At 40.7% G+C, this 20,748-nt stretch overlaps 1 protein-coding gene and 1 non-coding gene across 2 annotated transcripts in view; one reads left to right on the top strand and one right to left on the bottom strand.

The window, feature by feature from the left end:
* LOC124719906 (protein ALP1-like) overlaps positions 1-7,659 on the top strand; it is a 183,112-nt gene extending 175,453 nt beyond the window's left edge. The window contains exons 2-4 of the mRNA XM_047245092.1: positions 5,972-6,106; positions 6,181-6,328; positions 6,861-7,659. Coding sequence (XP_047101048.1) covers positions 6,009-6,106; positions 6,181-6,328; positions 6,861-7,646 — 1,032 coding nt within the window. The 5' untranslated portion in view covers positions 5,972-6,008 and the 3' untranslated portion in view covers positions 7,647-7,659. The remainder of the gene's footprint in view (positions 1-5,971; positions 6,107-6,180; positions 6,329-6,860) is intronic.
* Positions 7,660-17,325: 9,666 nt separating this feature from the next.
* Positions 17,326-17,400, bottom strand: Trnal-caa. Its single transcript has one exon. It is a non-coding gene; the product is annotated as a tRNA-Leu (tRNA).
* Positions 17,401-20,748: the final 3,348 nt, after the last annotated feature.

The following is a 20,748-nucleotide window of genomic DNA, read 5'->3' as shown; positions in this document are numbered from 1 at the left end:
AACTGCAACCACTAACAAGTGTGGTATCGAACGTTGATACCAGGCAGTCTTAGTAACTGCTGCCCCACCTCGGGTATCGTCTGCCCTGTTTCGCAGACTTTGAACTTTTTGCGTGTCCTCCGTCAATCCTATGACGCAGGGATCCCGTATCGCGCACCACTACTCTGGCCCAGAGGACGGTCAAGCGTAGAGCGGGCTGCCTTCTTAGTACTTCTGTTGCATCTTACAAGAGTCCGCCAGTAAAATGGTGTCTTTTGCTCGGCCTGCCCACAAAATTATCTGTGTCATGGTTCCAGTTTAACTTATTCGTAATTTCACTCCATAGCTATTTACTTCAACTGGCAACACTTCAAATTGTGTGATTTCTGCTGTTGCCGTTACTCATGTTCAGAATTTTTCTTTTTTACGTACTGGAATGTAGTACGCAAACGGGGTTTGCTGCGATGAATAAAGCATACATGCAAGTTTTTGCTGGTATTTTTTTATTGAAAAATATTAATATCTTCACTTTCTAATTGGAATTTTCCCGAGGCAGTTCTCGAAGGAGGTAGATCGACGGCTGTGGCTGTAACTCCGGTTGTAGTTACCTGAAACATGAAATCAACATATCACACTGATCGTTAAAGATGTAATTTTAGTTCGTCGTTGGGATTTGCAAAAAAAAAAAAAAAAAAAAAAAAAAAAAAAAAATCCTTTTCGCGAAATTATATATGTTTGAAAAGAGTGGCTATTTTTGGACACCTCTTTTCTGGCCGAAAAAAAACTAAATATCATGATAAATAAATGGGCTATGGTGAACTGAAGAGAATTCAGTTTGCTTTAAGAGAGACGAATAATCATCTAGAATCGGATGTAAATTGTACCGTGAGCGACGACAACCGTGCCGAAAAACATTGAGAAAAAGAAGTCTAAAGTTCCACAAGTATGTACTGTTTTTTTAAAAAAAACGGGACAAAGCTTGAAACTTACGGGATGTAACTTGACATGAACCCTTACCTGCGTCCTCAGAGCGCTTTTCGTGGTCGCTGCTATCTTTACTTCACAGAATCGGCTTACTTCATCATCGGTTTTGATTTGAGGAACATTTGCCACGTGCATTAAATGTAAAAAATACGTAACAAAACCACAGACAAAAATAGTCAGTTGACAGCGCGATTTTAGAAGGTTAAGATGTCGAACAGTCAAAAGAAACCGTGTGCTGCAATTCCGCTAGCTACAGCTTACAAGTACCAGAAAACAATGAAAAAGAGGAAATGGGCGCCAGACCTGTTGAAAAAGGAGCGAATGGCTGCATGTTAATTTACTGTCTGAAATGAGAATCGCGGACGCGGAAGACTTCATAAATTTTAAATCTGGTTTCGCACGACAGAGCGGATCAGGTTGTGGAAAGGGGCCAAGGTCAATTATTGTTAGTTGTACAAGAACACACACAACTTTATGCCTCAAATCAATGCACAGCTGCCTCTTTAAAACAATAAAGATCAATTCACGGCTGGGGGCCCAAGTAACTTCTCCAGAATAAGTTTAAATGTTTGCTTTTAAAACACCAGGATTTAGAGTAACGGCTGAAGGCCTTACTTACGTAAAATTACAATATCTTCTCCGCTAAAGGCCGAAATAATATTTCAGACCAGCCAAGGGAATTCTGTAAAAGCCAATTCCGGCTAAAGGCCATATTAAGTATAATTCAAGTTAATTCTTCCGCTGAAAGCTCAATTAAAAAAAAAATTATTTGCACAATAAAAGAGGGACTTTAAAGATAAGCTTTTACACAGTACAACAGAAAAACATCTTAAGAAAACTTGAAGTACGTTGTCGGCTGAAGGCGCAAGAATAATTAAAGACAACCTTAAGATAAATATTTACAGAGCGCGGCTGAAGGCCGTTTCAAGAATTCAAGATAATTAAAGAGAAACGTTACAGACAAGGATTTACGTATTAAAGCCACAGATTCTGAAACAAACTCGGCTGAAGGCCTAAACACAGAGCAACAAGAATTTTCAATGAAACGCGGCTGAAGGCCTAATCTTAAGGCTGTTATGAAGTTCAGCTGAAGGCCATATACTAAACATAAGACAGACAATATTAATACATGGCTGAAGGCCCGCACAGTACCTGCAAATAAAATGAGAATCAACAGCAACAAACAATGATGCTCAGAAGCGTTCCGAGGATCGGCCTGCGGAGGAAACTCTAACCACAGTTTAGCTGAGACAGGCAGCCAAGCGTAACACTAAACAATCGGGTTGCAGCGCGATCTGTGGACGGCTGACGAACCAACCAACTGCCTAATCAATTCCCTTCCACCCGACCAACAGCACGACAACCAAAAGTATCAGCGAAGACGAGGATCGCAGCAGGATTATGTCATAATAATTGGCGTATAAACACAGTCAAGGCAGAATAAATACTCAAAGAGAAAAAGAGAACAACACCGAGCTGTCGAACTACACGCTGTACCGGACAGCACCAACACGGCGAGGAAAAGACACTGTCAGAAAACTGCGCCAACGACCAGGGCAGCTAACCAGAGCGTTAATGGCCACGAGGCAGAAGATACCGCTGGGGCACTTCGCTAGTAAATTATAATCGTTTCAAAGGTTAAACACCATACAGGGAGATGGCTGCATAACTTTGCTGACTCCAGCACACCATCACTTTGCTGCTCGCAGCGACAGCCCGGGATGCAACAACCGGCAATTGACGAAGAGCTGTCACAAGGGTCGAGCCACGGCCGCCTGTATTAGAGGCCGGAGTCGTCAAGCTGACAATGTCGTAGCCTGTGACGTCAGTAGACCGGCTAGCGTGACCAGCTAGGCCCAGACTGAAGTTTAGATTTCGCCGATTGCAGACGACGTGTCAGATATAAATACGCAATCACTTTCTGTTTTTGTAGATTTGGTCCCTATAAATAACACAGTAACCTAGAAAAGCTAATTTCTTGCAGTATTACGCCGACTTTATGTCGGAATTACGCATTTTATTCTCGTTTCTTGCAACGATGAACTTTTAAATAACTCACATGTGCTTCATAGCAGTATATTATGACGTTTCTTACCCGACATTTGAAGATACAAGTTCAGCAAACAATTTTGTGAGTTGCCTACCAACATTATTTGCAGACTTGCAGTTATTTCAGTCTGTTATTTGGAATGTATTACGATATTCCTTCCTATGTAAATGACAAACACCTTCTTGGAGGCTGCACCTTACTTAAATACGATGGTAACCCAGGGAATATTTTTGGCACAGCTTCTGGTAAAAGCTGGGCTTTAACGAGGAAACTCGTGACAGTTCCCATCAGAATCCTTGTAAATCTCCACTCTTGATACGTCACTTTCTTCAAAATGTTTAATGCAAACAACACTTCCATTTGATGGAGTCGAGTCCTTTCTGGGGATATTTCTTGTCCATCGTTTTCTCTTTTCCTCTTCAGTAGGGAATTTGAACACTGAGATGTAACCCTCTTCATTGCTGGATTTGTAGTTGCTGTTGCAACCAGGAACACAATATTTTTCTGGCATCTGCAAATAGAATGATGCATTAATTGCTAACATCTTAAATCAAAATACTATTATGTAAAAATAGCAAATGAGAATTTGAGTGGACTGGTTTTTTCTACTGCTTGGACATCACGAAACACAAGTCTACAATAGAATCAAATGTGTAGAAATATTCATAATATTAACACAAATCACTTAGGAGAAGATTCTGATACTAACCTTATGAATTCAAAACTTTATTTTCGAATTGTATCTAGAATATAGTAGAACTTTTGTTGCAATTGTGTAGACGAAAGTCGTTCACGTAGCACTCTTGCACATATACATGTAAAAACACTACAAACTTCACAGAATTGTATACTTACACTGTGTTATATCTCCTACTGTAGTCACGACTACCTGCTATAATTTTTGTAGAGTCCAGTATAGCATAATTACACTGTAATGTCGGATAAAACAGGCACCGCGAAAGTACGTAAACAATTGCTTCCGTTCGCTACCTTATAGCCACAGCCATGCGGTAGGCCTTAACGTAACGTTGCCACATTTCAGTCCTCCGGCCTCTAATACAGGCGGCCGTGGTTGAGCTTTTACGTCAGGTTCACTGACCACTCAGCTTCAGTACGCAGGTGTGGTGGGCGACAAATTCAGCAGGTGTCGCAGCTAGTGCCGCACAACTCCGACCGCGCTTGCATGCCGCCAGCGGTCCCGGCCCTAAGGCCGCGCATTCCAGCGTTGAGCGTTGAGCGTGCCGAGTCGACCGTGCTGCCGAACACTCGGGAACGATGCGACAACTCGTGCATACGGTACGCGCGGCCCAGCCTGCTCACCATGGAGGTAAGAATAAGGGGAGATGGCGCTACGTATCCCAGCCGTACTACGTTTTGAAGCCATGGGGGCGTGGCTCGCTGCCATGACACTCTGACCAAAACATTGCCAGTGTGCTATAGCGCTGCGTGTATTACAGTCGCTAATTGCACCATATACGCATGTAACGTCATCAGATTCGTTGTTTCAAAGTTTTTGTTTAAAATAAAATCTCGTAAAGGCGAAATTCCGCCTTTCTTCTGATTAAAAATAGTTTTTAATGTAATGTTACGAATAGGTAGCCTTCAATGTAAACGATACAATTTTGTTAATTCAGTAATGAACGTGTATCACTAACTAAATAATAGAAACTGAAAACTAAGTTAGCTATACCCTCCCTCCAAAGCCCCATAAATACATCTTGTTTGTAATATGTACTGGGACATTTCAGTTACGTTACACTACTGGGAAACACTGTTCATTACCACCAATATTTACTGAAATACGGTACATGGAATGGCAAATCTACACAGTGTCCTGTTTAGGCCTATACTTTACACCAGTTAATGTAGTGTTAGCTTTTAATTTGGTACATGATGAAGACAAAGTGAGTTACTCAACACTTCGATTATCGACGATACGTACGTATTACACTGAAACGTGAACTTGAAAACTAATAATTTAATTCTTTGAATTAACATACCTTTTGCAAATGTTTTGGGTGTGTAGGGAAAACTGATGGTACAGCATTTTCTCGGAGCCTTACTGTTGAAAGGGAAGTTCGGTCAATGTCCTCTTCTCGGAAATGCTGAGAACATATAGTGCTCCATTTAGACGCACGCCAATTCTTCCTCCTCACGGCATTGTCCCACACAGCTTTCCGACTTTCATTTTTAGGAAATCTAAAATCATACAGGAGACAAATACGCTATAGTACAAGTACAGATGTAGCACACGTTCGTTCACAATGAAGTTGTAAAATCACACTTAACGAGACAACTTACACATGAAATGTTATTCCCTTCGACTTCGCATCACAATCAGAACGATTCGTACATCCCAACACCACACAAGTCACCATAATAGCGCAAAATCCTTCCAAAGGCGAGCGACAAGCCTATGCACACAAGCTTACAGCAGCAATGTCTTGGTCGGATTGAGATGGCTACCCTCGGCTTCACATAGTTTCACAGCTGTGACGTCACGGCGTCTCCCTCTGTTCTTACCTCCATGGTGCTCACATGCGACGGCAGCGCGCTCCAGCGGCAGTTGTTGGCTACAGTTGGAGCGCGCGAGCTGAGTAGCATACAGACAAGTGTTTGCGAAATGAAGAAGCGTAAACTGGCCGCTTTAGCTTTACTAGCAGTTATCGATGACGAGAGGAGAGAAAAGCGAAGGAGACAGTGCACAAGAGAGTGGGTTCAACGACGCAATGCTGGGACTGGAGCGTTGCATATGCTCCACAATGAGCTGAGGTACGTAAACATAGGTACTTTGTTCGTAGTTCTGTTTCAATCTCCCAACTTATTTTCGGTTTCTCAGGTTTACTGAATATTCTTAAAGCATTTCATATACTGTAGTTTTAGATTATGTAATTTACATACGATATTCTTGATACTGAATTTTGCTGCTCTGAAGTAATCTACTTTGTCATGTTGTAGGTTTCAAGATCCAGTTTCATTTAGGAATTTCGCGCGAATGGATGCCGACGTTTTCACGAAATTGCTGACTATAATTGAAAATGATATCCGTAGGCAAGATACGAACATGCGGGGGTCGATAAAACCAAGAGATAGGTATGTGTCTTACACACTGAGTATTATAGTAGCAAAAAGTTTGCATATCTAACTTCTGCTTACTTCTTTTATAGACTCGCTCTCACCTTAAGATTTCCTGCCACTGGTGAAACTTTCCAGTCGCTCGCGTATGCTACCAGAATAGCACCAAATACTCTATCACAGATAATTCCAGACACCCTTCAAGCAATATTAAACAATTTGGAGGTTACTTGTGTAAAGGTATGTGTACCTATTAGGTATTTATACATCCACATATTTAGACTAGCTGTGTAATCTTATTATGCAGCTTTCACTAACAGCTGGAGGAGTCACGAAATAGGATATACTACAACCAGATATCCACTATCGCACTCTAGCACCATCATGACTTAAGTGAAACAGCATTCATAACATTTAGTTTAAGCAAAAATCGCTCTACAGATCTGAGCAATATGATACTCACATTGCATTTCATGTGTAACTGATTTTGCACTCTTTGCAATAAGACGCTGAGTAGCAACACAGAATCTTTCTTTTGCACAGTGTAGTACTCAGAAATATTTCCTTCATGCTAAGAATTATAACTTTAAATGAGAGTACCTCTCATATGATCCAAACCTTTAGTTTTGTGACATAACATTGGTTATAGATTATTTCAAGAAAAACATTTTGTTTCACAGAAACTGTTCCAAATACATCTCATTGTATTCAAATATGAAAGTTAGCAACTGCATTTGTACTGCCGTTTTAATAAAAAAAAATCTTGTTTCAGGTTCCAACCTCTGCTAGCGAGTGGAAAATTATTGCCCATTCATTTAATGTGTCCTGGCTATCCCCTCATTGCATTCCTGCTATTGATGGAAAAAAAGTTACCTTCAGAGCACCAAGGTCTGAAGGTGCAAACTTCAGAGACTACAAAGGAAACAACAGCATTGTTCTTCTCACAATTGTTGATGCACACTATAAATATGTATATGTAAATATTGGTGCAAATGGGAGGGTGAATGATGGGGCAATTTTCAATAACAGTAAATTGGCTGAAGCCTTGAATAATAAAAAACTGAATTTGCCAGCACCAGAGGAGATAGAGTGTTTCAGTGGTGTGGAACTGCCTTATGTGTTTGTTGCTGACGTTGCATTTGCATTGAAAGAGTATATGATGAAGTGGTATCCCGAAAGAGACCTCTCAGAGGAGAAAAGGGTGTTCAATTATAGACTGAGCAGGGCTCGAAGAGTCGTTGAAAACGCATTTAGCACGATGTCAAATAAATTTGGGGTTCTGCTCAGTCCTATTCGACTTTCAGCAAAGAAGGTGGATATTGTTATAAGAGTTTGTTGTGTGCTGCACAATTTTATTTTAGAACAGAAATCCCAATGCTATATTCCACCTGAAATTGGCAACAGAACATTCGCATCTACTATGGAAGGCATTCAGCAGCAAAATGGACGGAATCCTACAGTAAATGCATTGAGGATTAGGGACCAATTCAGGAACTACTTCAACACCGTAGGTTCTGTGCCATGGCAACAGCAGTGTGTTGATGCGGGAAGGTGGTAGATAAATGTTAAAGCTCAATAAAAGCTCATTGGTTGTAATGAAATACTTGTTACAATAAAATGATTGTATACCAAATTACTTTTTTAATTACATTATCTATTGAGAGGCACCCATATGCCTTGCTCATACTGTGGCATCAAGCAGTCAGGCCTGCAAGATGAGTGGTCTGCCAAGCGAGTGGATTCATTCTTATTTATCGAGTAACATGAACTCTAGTACTCACAATTAAGTTACAAATTATTCTTCTGTATGAATATTACGCAACGGAAACGCACATCTGACTATTAGTAGTTTACACTACTCTGACTGTTCACTACGCACTGGCAATACCACATTTTCTTTTTTTTATTTAACGGTTTTTATCAACACGTGGCCATCGCACTGAATATGAATGGCGCACAAATTATAAATTCTGGACATCATGACAACATACAATTCGAAGGAAAAGGCCACCAATCCTTTTCTTTTCACTATCTTATTTATTCCGATAAATTCTATAACCTAAACACACAAATTCTATAACCTACAACAATAATAAAAGAGAAATTCCGCCCAGTGGGCATGGCATCACAATGGTGATTCTCTATCTTCTGGTCTTGTAATTATTTAACGCTACAGTGCACTTTCTGGATAGGATGGTGGATCTTTTATTATATCTCACACTTCGACTCTCACAATCATCATCACGAAACTTTCCTCCAGACCGAGCAGTACAAAAGGAACATCCATAACCCCACTACCTCTGAAACTACCTTGCTACTCTCCCATGCAAACCACACATGCTTAAATTACATGACATACACCACACTACAACATGAAATACTACACAGGGAATAGTCACAACATTATCACTTTCAGCTTTCCCACTTCAATTAATATTTATCCCAGTTTCACACGACACTGCCCCACTTCGTAACTTTTCTTTCCTACTACGAACTCTGGACGATATATGCACGTCTTCCTGCACAATGCAAGCCAAGTGGCGTTGCTGGATAGACGGCTGACTCACCTCGCTTCTCTCTCAGAGTATTATAGTTTGAATCTAGCGTCACACGGAATCATATCACGCAAAGTAATATTAAGAACGTATTCATCACACACGCGAGTCCTCAACTGATACCATGGACGAGTACTTCTCTTTATCCTTTGTCTCATAAACAGATTGAGACTCACACAGTACTCACCACGTGGAAGTACTCGTCTCTAATTTCAAGTCCTGCACACGCCATTTCTTAAATATTTCCAACTTATAGTACACACGCTAGTAATTCAGCTTAACTTAAGCACTCGGAAGTATTTCAACTTATTGCTACACGTGGTTTCATTGTGACCGTTGGTCACTTCCAAAGATTACTATGATCCCATTAATATTACCTGCCTGACATTTAATTCTCCCCACAAAAGTTCCTGAAATAGAGAAATTATTATTTCAAACTACTCTTAAGTATTCCACATGCATACCATGTCTCCACTCTTTTGTCATTACGGAGCACAACTAAAACAGGTCTTAACAGCACAAGATCCAGCAGCAGAGTCCTGAAAAATGGCCGTTCTTGAGGTCAGCTCGCACCTATCTCGAGGTGGGGGAAGACCATGCTACCCTATTGGTCAGCCACATTTCAGGCACTCAAAGCTCAGGTAAATTTCATCTCTTTGGTCCCACCAAAGGTGGCCAAAAGATCGTCTCAAAGATGATCATATATTCACATTCACTATCTGCGGTTAGCAGATGACCATACATTCATTCATTTCACAGATCTCACCAAACTGGATGTAGGGATTTATTTTGTGGGAGTGCACATGGGATCAATTAAATAAATAAATTGTCATTCTTTCCCACACTAGTATCCAGCTTCGTTGTAGTAATTGAAATTGAGTTATTTTTACAAAACATGTGTTGCTCTGACAAGAATAATGAAGTATGTTGTACCTATTTTCAATGTCGGGCGGTGCTGTACCCTTTCACTATATCCTTTTGAGAACAGATGTAACTAAGTTCTACTCCAAACGTATATGTGTTGTATTATGTATGTCACTGCTTATTACGAACAATTTTATTTATCTGTAAAGAAATCTTATTGGACTGCACAGCGACTGCTAATCAGTGCTACTGTTTTCATATACATTGCTTTTATTGTGCAGCTGAGTGGAAAACCTAAACTTTCAAACATTTACAAATGTAATTTACACTGACTCTCAAAAATTGCTGCTCTCTAGGTTATGTTTAATAACATAGGTAAAGTTTATTAGCTGTGAGTCCTATAAATAACATTTACAACAAACATTATGATGCGGAACTTGTTAATTGAGCAAACATCAGACATATTTAAAAACAAAGTAAAAAACAGTTGGGTACATGCTGGTTGTTTATAGGCCTCATTTTCAGTATGAATACCTGTTTCTGTTCAATCATTTCTCTAAGTTTAGGTGGCTTTATTAAGGAGAAACATCTTGAGCTTACATTTGAAAACACTTATGACATTGCCAGACATTTTAATGCCAAGGGTAGATTGTTGGAGTCTTATAGTTCCACATTACATTCATTTCTGTGCAACAGATTCATTGAAGAGTAACGGAGATAATTTTTCCTTCTACTGTGATCCTTTTGAACATCTCTATTACTCTCAAACTCAAGTTGTTGAGAGCAAACTATGTAAGTGAATGAAGTAACGCACCTTGAGGCTGTGGTTAATAATTCCAGCTGTTTAAAGATATGTCCACAAGATGTATGTGCATGAACCCCATACACAGCCCTAATTATTTTCTTTTGTCCAATAAATATTTTTACCTAAGAGATGGGGTACCGTAAAGTATTATCCTGTAATACATCAATGAATGAAAATATATTAACTTACTGAATTTTATATCCCCATTTTTGACAGTTATTATTATGATGAAAGTAGGTATACTGGAATGTTTCTAAAATAGGGTTAGCCAACTGATAAAATCTTACATGTGATTTTCTATCCTTCTGATTGTAAGGCATTTGGGCAGACAACTGACATCAGTTACTTTCCAACTACTAGGATCTTCCAGATCAAATTAGCTGCCCACTTATTTTGATGTGTATCCCCTAATATTCTGGTGGAGGAAGTTAATTCCCCTTTCCCTCTATTCTTGTTGTATCAACTGGGAGTCCTTGTCAACTTAATTTCCTTTAAAAATATAAGTCTAAATTTGACCTAAAGCAAGTATAGCACTTTGTAACAGTAACCACACCTGACCACCTGACCACCTGACGTTTTCTGTTGCATTTGGTAACTACACTGGTGCAATTAACCAAAAGACCTAGTTAAATGAGTAAAACATACACTCACACTGTGCTTGTTGACTCATATCAGTAACCTTTTGTGGTCTCATTGGCTAAAACTGTACAGGGAGCTCTCACCTTGAAATGTATGTTGCTAACACCTGTCACGAGTTATAATGGTGAGTTTCATATGACAAACAGCTAGATCCAGAGAGACAGTGAATAGTGTAACGATGTGGAGGATGAAGTTTATGAATGGTATTTTTACCTGCAGTAGTGCTGGACTGAAATGAAAACCATGACATATGTTGTCTATCAGATATCTTTCAATACCATGATTTGGTAACAAGTTAGTTGTTTTAATTACATTATCAACAACATTTTGAGGCCTCATGCACCTCAGTCATATCTCAAAATTGTTGTTATATATGTTGCTGCTTATGTATAATCAGTTTATTTAAATGTAGATAAATCTTGGGATCCACAGAAATTATCAATGAATGCCAGCTTTTTATGTGAATTGCATTCATTGCACAATCTTATTGGGAATTTAGCTTTTGTGTGTGCACCAAGCATCCAAATTTAGATGACATAATTGGCATAGTGCTAAAGAATACTAACAAATTACACCATAAGACCTTCCTTGTACATTCACCTCTTCCCACTTAAAATCGCTGTGCAGTTATCTTGGACTTTTGTTTATAATGTCAAAAAAATCTGCTAGCAAGTGAATGATTTGTAGAGTATAGTGAAAAAACAAAGCCTTGTCTCTTCATTTGTATCTGGATTCAGTTCCTACAAGGGCAGCTGGCCCAATACTATCATCTATTGAACTATTTTTTTCTCTTTTCCTCCCTACAATTCTGAAGTTTTACCAGAAAACACAGCATGTCAATACCAACGAAAAATCATTTCCATAGAAGCAAATTACATTACTTTGTTCAGTATACATTTGAGAAATTATATAATGTACTTGTACCTCTTCATTCAAAATTCATTATTTATTCTGTATATTACTGGCTCGATGTGTTTACTACTTGGTGAGTTATCTTTACTCCTACATTATTTAGAAACTGACAAAACTTTCTATGCCAGTTTGTACTGGAACATGTAATCAATCTTTGCAAACAACACATAAGCTTACTACAGTAAACTGCTGCCCTTGACATTGTAATTATCATTTGCAAACTGACATAACATGACTATCACTGAAGGAAGCAAAAAGTTAAACAAGAATACTGAGGAACAGGGTGCATAATTTGGAAAAAAAATATTAAGAAAAGGGATAGTATACTGATTCGAATTTACAAAGAAAGTAATAACAGATAAAGTGAAATTAAACATACTGCAAAAAAAAGTGTGACTGGAAAACTGGTTAGGTGGGAAGGATTATAGCACTATAGCTCCAAAATTGTGAAATAAACATGTATCAATAGGTGAACTTACACACTAGTTAATAGCAACAGGAGGATAGGAAATGTGACAATACCAGTTAAACGGAAAATATCCAGTATATTATATATATGTAGTACTCACTGCCAAATTCCCTTTTATTTAGCTGAATAGAGAACTGCTCTCATATTTTTGCCAAAGTTACACAGCATGTTGCATTCACATAAACAATGACATTTTAAATGGAAATACATGAAGTGTTACCCTTTAACCATATAGATGATTAAACTTATCATTTCACACTGACAATGAAATAGGTACTTAAAAAGAAGCAGGTAAATTTCATCTCACTGAAAGCATGTTATCATACAAAACCAAAGTACATAAACATGGAAACTACCAGTATTATATAATGTTGCTATTAATCTTTAATTCTACCCAAATTAGGTTCTTATAATGTGATGTTTCACATGGTCCTATAATATGGTTCACATTGGATGGCTGAATTACTTAAACTGATCATTGTGCACAAGAATAGTGATACAGCAGTCTGTTCTCCATTTGATCAGATTTAGAGATATTTGCTGCACACTTAATTATTTACAACTGCTTGTGAATAAATGCAGTCAGGTTGATCATATGAAGGAACACTGCCTGGAGACACAAATGGTCCCATATTTCCATATTTCTCTCTCTCTCTCTCTCTCTCTCTCTCTCTCTCTCTCTCTCTCTCTCTCAGAAGGTAATGTTAGGATACAGGTAGTGGGACAGGCGCAGAACAGTTTAGAAGCATATTACATTTCAAAATTAAATTTATTCGTCTAATAAATACAATACTCTCATTAACTCCAATCTTACACGTCTTTTCTTTTTGTAACATTTAATTTTTTTTAATTTCTGCTCCTAGAAATTTTACAAACAGATCTGTTTCATCACTCATCATTTTCCTGTAGAGCCTTTGCAAGTAGGCTAACTGCAGACCCATAGTCTTCATTTCCCTTTCTTATCTTAGTTGAGGATGTAGGTGTGGACATATCTACTGACTCCTGAACTGTCTGAGAGGATGCCTGATCATTTGGTGCAAACATACTGATGCTGCTGTTACTGCAGACATCCTCAATGTTGGTGGTTGAAGGGTCCACCTCCAGTTCACAATCTACAGGAGCTGGATCACTATGTTTGTAGGTGCCACAATCACCTACCTGAAACATAAAATAAAGTTGTACACAAAACACCCGGGTTGATTTTAGTGAAGGCTGTATAGAAATTATTCACTGAAAATTGCAATGAACAGAAATAAAACTTTATGACAGTTAACTTTTGTTTGTTTGAGCTGGCTGTCTGACCAACATCAACTATAGTTTCTTCTGCACTTACTCATTGCATTACAAAAGTACCACAAGCAATAATTGGAAAATAGATATTAGTATATATTTATGCTATCTGAACTGTCCCAATAAAATTAAAGTGAAATGTCGTTGTAAATACGGGCTTTACATGTAAAACCAACAAACACATCTCCCTCCAAAAATATAATCAAAGTAACGGGACCAGCGCGGAAAATGGGGGGGGGGGAGGGGGGGGGTTGCGTGGGGACAAACTAAATATAAATACATACACACACCACGATCTCAAATTACGCTACACTTACAATATCGACAGGAACCGATCACTTCCCTTCACCTACATAGCTCAACCGCATTTCTCCATACCACGAAGTAAAAACCAACTACTCCAAAAATTATAATCGCGCCGCAACTATCGATACCACAAAACCAACACCTAAAACAACAAAATCTGGAATCTGACACTTCCATTGACCTATATAAGTCAACTGCAGCTACGACGACACATTGGAATCGGACACTTCCCTTGACCTATATAGGTCAACAACAGCTCACGATACCAAAACACATATAGCTACGACGACAAATTTGAATCTCTTTCCATACTACCGACTATACCAAAGAAAATTGAAATCTAGTACTTCCCCTAAGATACACAAATGAACCACAAGACCTGATAGCAAAACATCAAGCACCAACACATGCAGTAAATAACGCTGACCCAACAACACACAAAAACCCCACCGAACATCATAGCACGCGAACAATAGACCCCAAAAAGCGACTACTTACTACAAAATAGTTCCGGCGCTACCCACAAGGTCAGCTATTCCAATCACACACACACACACCATTGTGCAGGTGGTAAGATAAATCTATATAGACTAACTACAACTAGAGTTTCTTCCCAAATGACTTTACCCTATAGTCGTAATTTCTTTCAAACAAGTACGTTCTAGCAATAAATTAACATTAATTTGTCGATTCCAAAGTGTGGAGCAACATTTATACATACAAGTACTTATACAAACCTGAAAATCGTGGGCAATTGCCATAAATGGCAACTCAGTTGCCTTCGTTTTGCGTGGCACATAATGCTCCTCCAGGAAGAGCAAATTTTTAAAATACCATAAACTTGGTGTGTATACCTAAAACAAACGTGCAGCGATTTATTTATTTCGCTACTAAATACTATAAAAACACAGCAATTTTTATCGCCAGTAAATGCTATAAAAACAACGTGCTGCAATTTACTTAGATCGCTAGTAACTACAATATCACTATAACAGACAAATCTAAGGAAAATAAATACTTACGTCATCTGTTCCTGATCCGGTTTTCATACTCTCTTTTCTCTTGTTGTTTTCCACGTTAAACATGTTTCTCATATTGGAAAACTTGATTTGGCATTCCTTTGGGTTCTGTAAATGCGGCCGAACACTTAACATTCTGGAACACTCTACTTAGAGCTTCCGACCGGAAATGTTTATTATGGTAGTTCTTCGATTTAACGTCATACAAACACTGTTCTTCCTTGAACGCGTCTATTAACACACACAATTCATCGCGTGTCCAGGCGGCCATATTTCTCCTTCGAAAGTTCCGATACTACTGAATGCCGAGTGGAGAGACGACCTGGCTGTGACGTAGGTAGCGTTCTTCCATCTCATTGGTCAACGTTCAAACGCAAGTTCAGAATATCTGGCATGCTAAACTTTGCTCTGCACGTTCGGAAAGACTCCCCAACGTGCTTTTTCCACGCTGTGACGTCAGAAACTCGGCACGCTCAACGCTCGAGTGCACGGACAGTGTGTCGACGGCTCGGCTTTACCTCACGCTACGGAGACTTCCTCGCTGCTCCGCCGCGACCGACCAACTAACCACCCCCCCCCCCCCCCTCCCCGACCCCCGACCACCTCACACACACCCCATGACACGGAAATATAACTGCCACACCAAAGAAGTTACAGCAGTACTAGTATCGATAAACGCTGCTGCTGCCACTAACGGAGGCAAGTGAGCAGCTCGTTCAGATAGTAACTGAGGGAGGAGTAAGACGCCACTCGATGGTGACAAAATGCCCAAAAGGAAAAACGGCACTAACGCTAGCCGACCATGGCTCAAAATTATTTTCCGACGAGTTCTGTATCGTACGACAAGTTGTTAGTGTTGATACAAGACAAAGCAGAGAAGCAAAATATATTAATCAGAAAGGTAGTCACGGTTGTCAACAAGTTAGGAGTAACTTTGAGACGTCTCATGACAAAAAAAAAATGGCTCTGAGCACTATGGGACTTAACATCTGAGGTGATCAGTCCCTTAGAACTTAGACCTACTCAATCCTAACTAAACTAAGGACATCACACACATCCATGCCCGAGGCAGGATTCGAACCTGCGACGGTAGCGGTCACGCGGTTCCAGACTGAAGTGCCTAGAACCGCACGGCCACACCGGCCGGCTGTCTCATGACAGACAGGTCGTTATAATGCTGGAAGTTGTACATCTACATCTACATTTATACTCCGCAAGCCACCAAACGGTGTGTGGCGGAGGGCACTTTACGTGCCACTGTCATTACCTCCCTTTCGTGTTCCAGTCGCGTATGGTTCGCGGGAAGAACGACTGCCAGAAAGCCTCCGTGCGCGCTGAATCTCTCTAATTTTACATTCGTGATCTCCTCGGGAGGTATGAGTAGGGGGAAGCAATATATTCGATACCTCATCCAGAAACGCACCCTCCCGAAACCTGGACAGCAAGCTACACCGCGATGCAGAGCGCCTCTCTTGCAGAGTCTGCCACTCGAGTTTATTAAACATCTCCGTAACGCTATCACGGTTACCAAATAACCCTGTGACGAAACGCGCCGCCCTTCTTTGGATCTTCTCTGTCAACCCGATCTGGTACGGATCCCACACTGATGAGCAATACTCAAGTATAGGTCGAACGAGTGTTTTGTAAGCCACCTCCTTTGTTGATGGACTACATTTTCTAAGCACTCTCCCAATGAATCTCAACCTGGTACCCGCCTTACCAACAATTAATTTTATATGATCATTCCACTTCAAATCGTTCCGCACGCATACTCCCAGATATTTTACAGAAGTAACTGCTACCAGTGTTTGTTCCGCTATCATATAATCATGCAATAAAGGATCCTTCTTTCTATGTATTCGCAATACATTACATTTGTCTATGCTTCTGTAGCACAATTAGTAAAATTCTATGAAAACCTGAGTAGCAGTTGTATCTGCCTCGCTAGCACCTGTTCATGCAATTAACGTATAACTTTTTTTTCTTTTTTCTTTTACGCTTCGTGGTAATTCGATGAAACTGACATGTATTTCGCAGACCTCTTGTAGATATGCGATGCATTTTTCGAAATGAGAGTGTTATTCAAAATTGCTCTATAACAACAATCTGCAGAACATTTTCAGATTAATAAGGTAAACAACGTCATGGAGAATCCTCCGTTAAGCATTCTAAAGTGCCGTGTACACTCAGGCACCAAAGAAATTGGTATAGTCGTGCGTATTCAAATACAGAGATAAGTAAACGTGGAGAATAGGCACTGCGGTCGGCAACGCCTGTGTAAGGCAACAAGTGTCTGGCGCAGTTGTTAGATCGGTTACTGCTGCTACAATGGCTGCTTATCAATATTTAAGTGAAACTTCCTGGCAGATTAAAACTGTGTGCCGGGCCGAGACTCGAACTCGGGACCTTTGCCTTTTGCGGGCAAGTGCTCTACCAACTGAGCTACCCAAGCACGACTCACGCCCCGTCCTCACAGGTTTACTTCTGCCAGTACCTCGTCTCCTACCTTCCAAACTTTACAGAAGCTGTCCTGCGAACTTGCAGAACTAGCACTCCTGAGCGAAATGATATTGCACAGACGCGAAAACTGTTGTGTTGGCAGAAGAGCCAACACCGTGTTACTAGAGGAGGCCGAAATGCACGCCTTTAAGCTCACGCAGGCTGGCGTGAGGAGGGAAGGACTATACTGATGTCAGGTCTGGAACATGACAAGGAATTAGAATTCAGAAAGCGGACGTAATTAGTTTCATACTTAACTTTAATCCATTAATGATGAACGTCGCTCTTGACGGTACATGATTCACAATATTATCTGTTCAGAATACATTCTTGAAGAATGTGGCGCCTTGCTAGGTCGTAGCAAATGACGTAGCTGAAGGCTATGCTAAACTGTCGTCTCTGCAAATGAGAGCGTGTGTAGACAGTGAACCATCGCTAGCAAAGTCGGCTGTACAACTGGGGCGAGTGCTAGGGAGTCTCTCTAGACTAGACCTGCCGTGTGGCGGCGCTCGGTCTGCAATCACTGACAGTGGCGACACGCGGGTCCGACGTATACTAACGGACCGCGGCCGATTTAAAGGCTACCACCTAGCAAGTGTGGTGTCTGGCGGTGACACCACAAAAAGCAAAGGTCCCGAGTTCGGACATTGTAGCGATGAAGTGGGCATTTTCCCCTACGACAATTACACGAGTGTACCGAGAATATCAGGAATCCGGTAAAATGTCATATCTCCGACATCGCTGCGGTCGGGAAAAGATTCAGCAAGAACGGGACCAACGACGACTGAAGAGAAATATTCAAAGTGACAGAAGTGCAACCCTTCCGCAAATTGCTGCAGATTTCAGTGCTCGCACATCAAGAAGAGTCAGCGTGCGAATCGTTCAACGAAACATCATCGATATGGGCTTTCGGAGCGGAAGGCCCACTCGTGAGTCCTTGATGAGTCGAAGACACAGAGCTTTACGCCTCGCCTGGGCCCGTCAACATGCAGCCTGGTCGGTTGAGTCTGTACTGAGCGGGTACGGATATGGAGACAACCTCATGAATCCATGGGACCTGCATGTCAGCAGGGGACCATTCAAGCTGGTGGACTCTCTGTAATGGTGTGGGGCGTGTGGAGTTGGAGTGATACGGGACCCCTGATACGTCTAGATACGACTGTGACAGGTGACACGTACGTAAGCATCCTGTCTGATCACCTGCACCCATTCATGTCCATTGTGCATTGCGATGGACTTTGGCGATTCCAGCAGCACAATGGGACACCCCACGCGTCCCGAATTGCTACAGACTGGCTCCAGTAACACTGTTTTGAGTTTAAACACTTCCAAACTCTCCAGACACGAACGTTATTGAGCATATCTGGGACGCCTTGCAACGTGCTGTTCAGAAGACATCTCTATGCCCTCGCACTGTCACGGACTTATGGACAGCCCTGCAGGATTCGTGGTGTCAGTTCCCTCCAGCACTGCTTCAGACATTAGTCGAGTCCACGCCACGTCGTGTTGTGCTCACGGGGACCGTACACGATATTACGGAGGTGTAGCAGTTTCTTTGGCTGTTCAGTATACCTTGGTCAGCTGAATTACATGGGCCAGTGTGTTATTGTTCACAAGAGTAAACGGACAGCGTGCTGTAATTACATACACTGACCATTATTAATGTAGACTGGCAGTAAGGTGGTACACCCAGGTATCATTCTTGTCAGATAACGGAGTTTAACCTTGTGTCAGTGCTGGTATGCCAAGCGCTCCTGTAAGCAATATAAGCTCTCAGTGTGGCCAAATATTGTTCCTTAATAACGTCACAAACTTTGTGTGTTTTAGTGTGTTACTCCTCGGAACTTGTAATTGGTCGTCTTTCCCTCCATGTTATTGGGCAGACAATCCAGGTTGTTCACGGCGATCCAAATGCCCTGGGCCGATCAGTTGATGTAGAAAGGTTCAAATGGCTCTGAGCACTATGGGACTCAACTGCTATGGTCATCAGTCCCCTAGAACTTAAAACTACTTAAACCTAACTAACCTAAGGACATCACACACATCCATGCCCGAGGCAGGATTCGAACCTGCGACCGTAGCGGTCGTGCGGTTTCAGACTGTAGCGCCTTTAACCGCTCGGCCACTTCGGCCGGCGATGTAGAAAGGAAAGTGACAAATACAGTAACAGTATTTGTAATATTGCTGTCACAAAGGATAACGGTCGCGCCTGCGTCTTACATTATTATCAACAATGTTATGTACGTAAGAGTTCTGTTAAATTTATTGCTTGCCACTCAGCAATTGATCTTTATTTAAGCGTGTGCCTAGGAGTATTTTCTTACATTACCAGTTACAGGTTCCGAGGAGCAATGCACTAAAGCAGACTAAGTTCATAACGTTATTAAGAAGCTTATGTTGCTTAAACGGGCGCTCGGCGTACCAGCGCTGACACAAGGTTAGACTCTGTTATCTGACAAGAATGATACCGGGAAGTACCAACTAGCTACCAGTCTACACTAATAAGGTTCAGTGTAGACAGTTACAGCAAGCTGTCCGTTTACGGTTGCGAACACTGACAGACTGGCCCATGTACTTCAGCTGGCCCACTTACGCCGCTGAGTCACACGTAAAAGTATGCCTGAGGGTACTACTGTTGCGACACGTGTTTAACCAGCGTGCACAATATCTAGTATTATGGGGAGACGGAGGGCAATTTTTATCCCTATTCTGCCAATGCTACCCTTTGAATAGGTATACTTTTCAAAAGAACTACAAGTGATAAAACAATGAAATTTTTTCTGCATATATATATAACATATATGCCTCAATTTACAAGTAAAATGAACATAATACTTCTTATGGTTTTGTATAAAAAATTTTATTCTTTCACTAGTAAAATTTAACCTTTTTTGTGCATTAATTATTATAAAACAGTTTCTGATTGTTCGGTGGTTCTCAATTTACTTGTAATAACTTATCACCATCTGCAGTACAAATTGACCAAATTTCATGTTTCTAATCCCATTAGTTTATGAAATAATGCTGCCTGAAAGTAAAAAAAATTAGTTTTGAGAAAAATCCATTTAAATTTAAAATTGCGGTTAAATTTCTCTATTGTACAGAGTGACACAGAACAACGGGAATGTTTGAAATGAGTAGTGGCAGCCATGGCCAGGTGGCAGCACTGCAGGTACGTGACAGTAGCGAGCAGAAAGCCCGCCATTTCAGTAATCGTGGGTCAGGGGAACGGACAACAGCGTGCGTTAGCCATGTTTTATAAAAACAACGATAGTTTGGCAGCGGCGCAGAGGGAGTTTCGA

The sequence above is a fragment of the Schistocerca piceifrons genome, chromosome 11 (assembly GCF_021461385.2).
Source record: "Schistocerca piceifrons isolate TAMUIC-IGC-003096 chromosome 11, iqSchPice1.1, whole genome shotgun sequence".
Classification (NCBI taxonomy): Eukaryota; Metazoa; Arthropoda; class Insecta; order Orthoptera; family Acrididae; genus Schistocerca; species Schistocerca piceifrons.
Note: the sequence above shows the minus strand (reverse complement) of the source record. Positions and strands in the feature narration are given on the sequence as shown.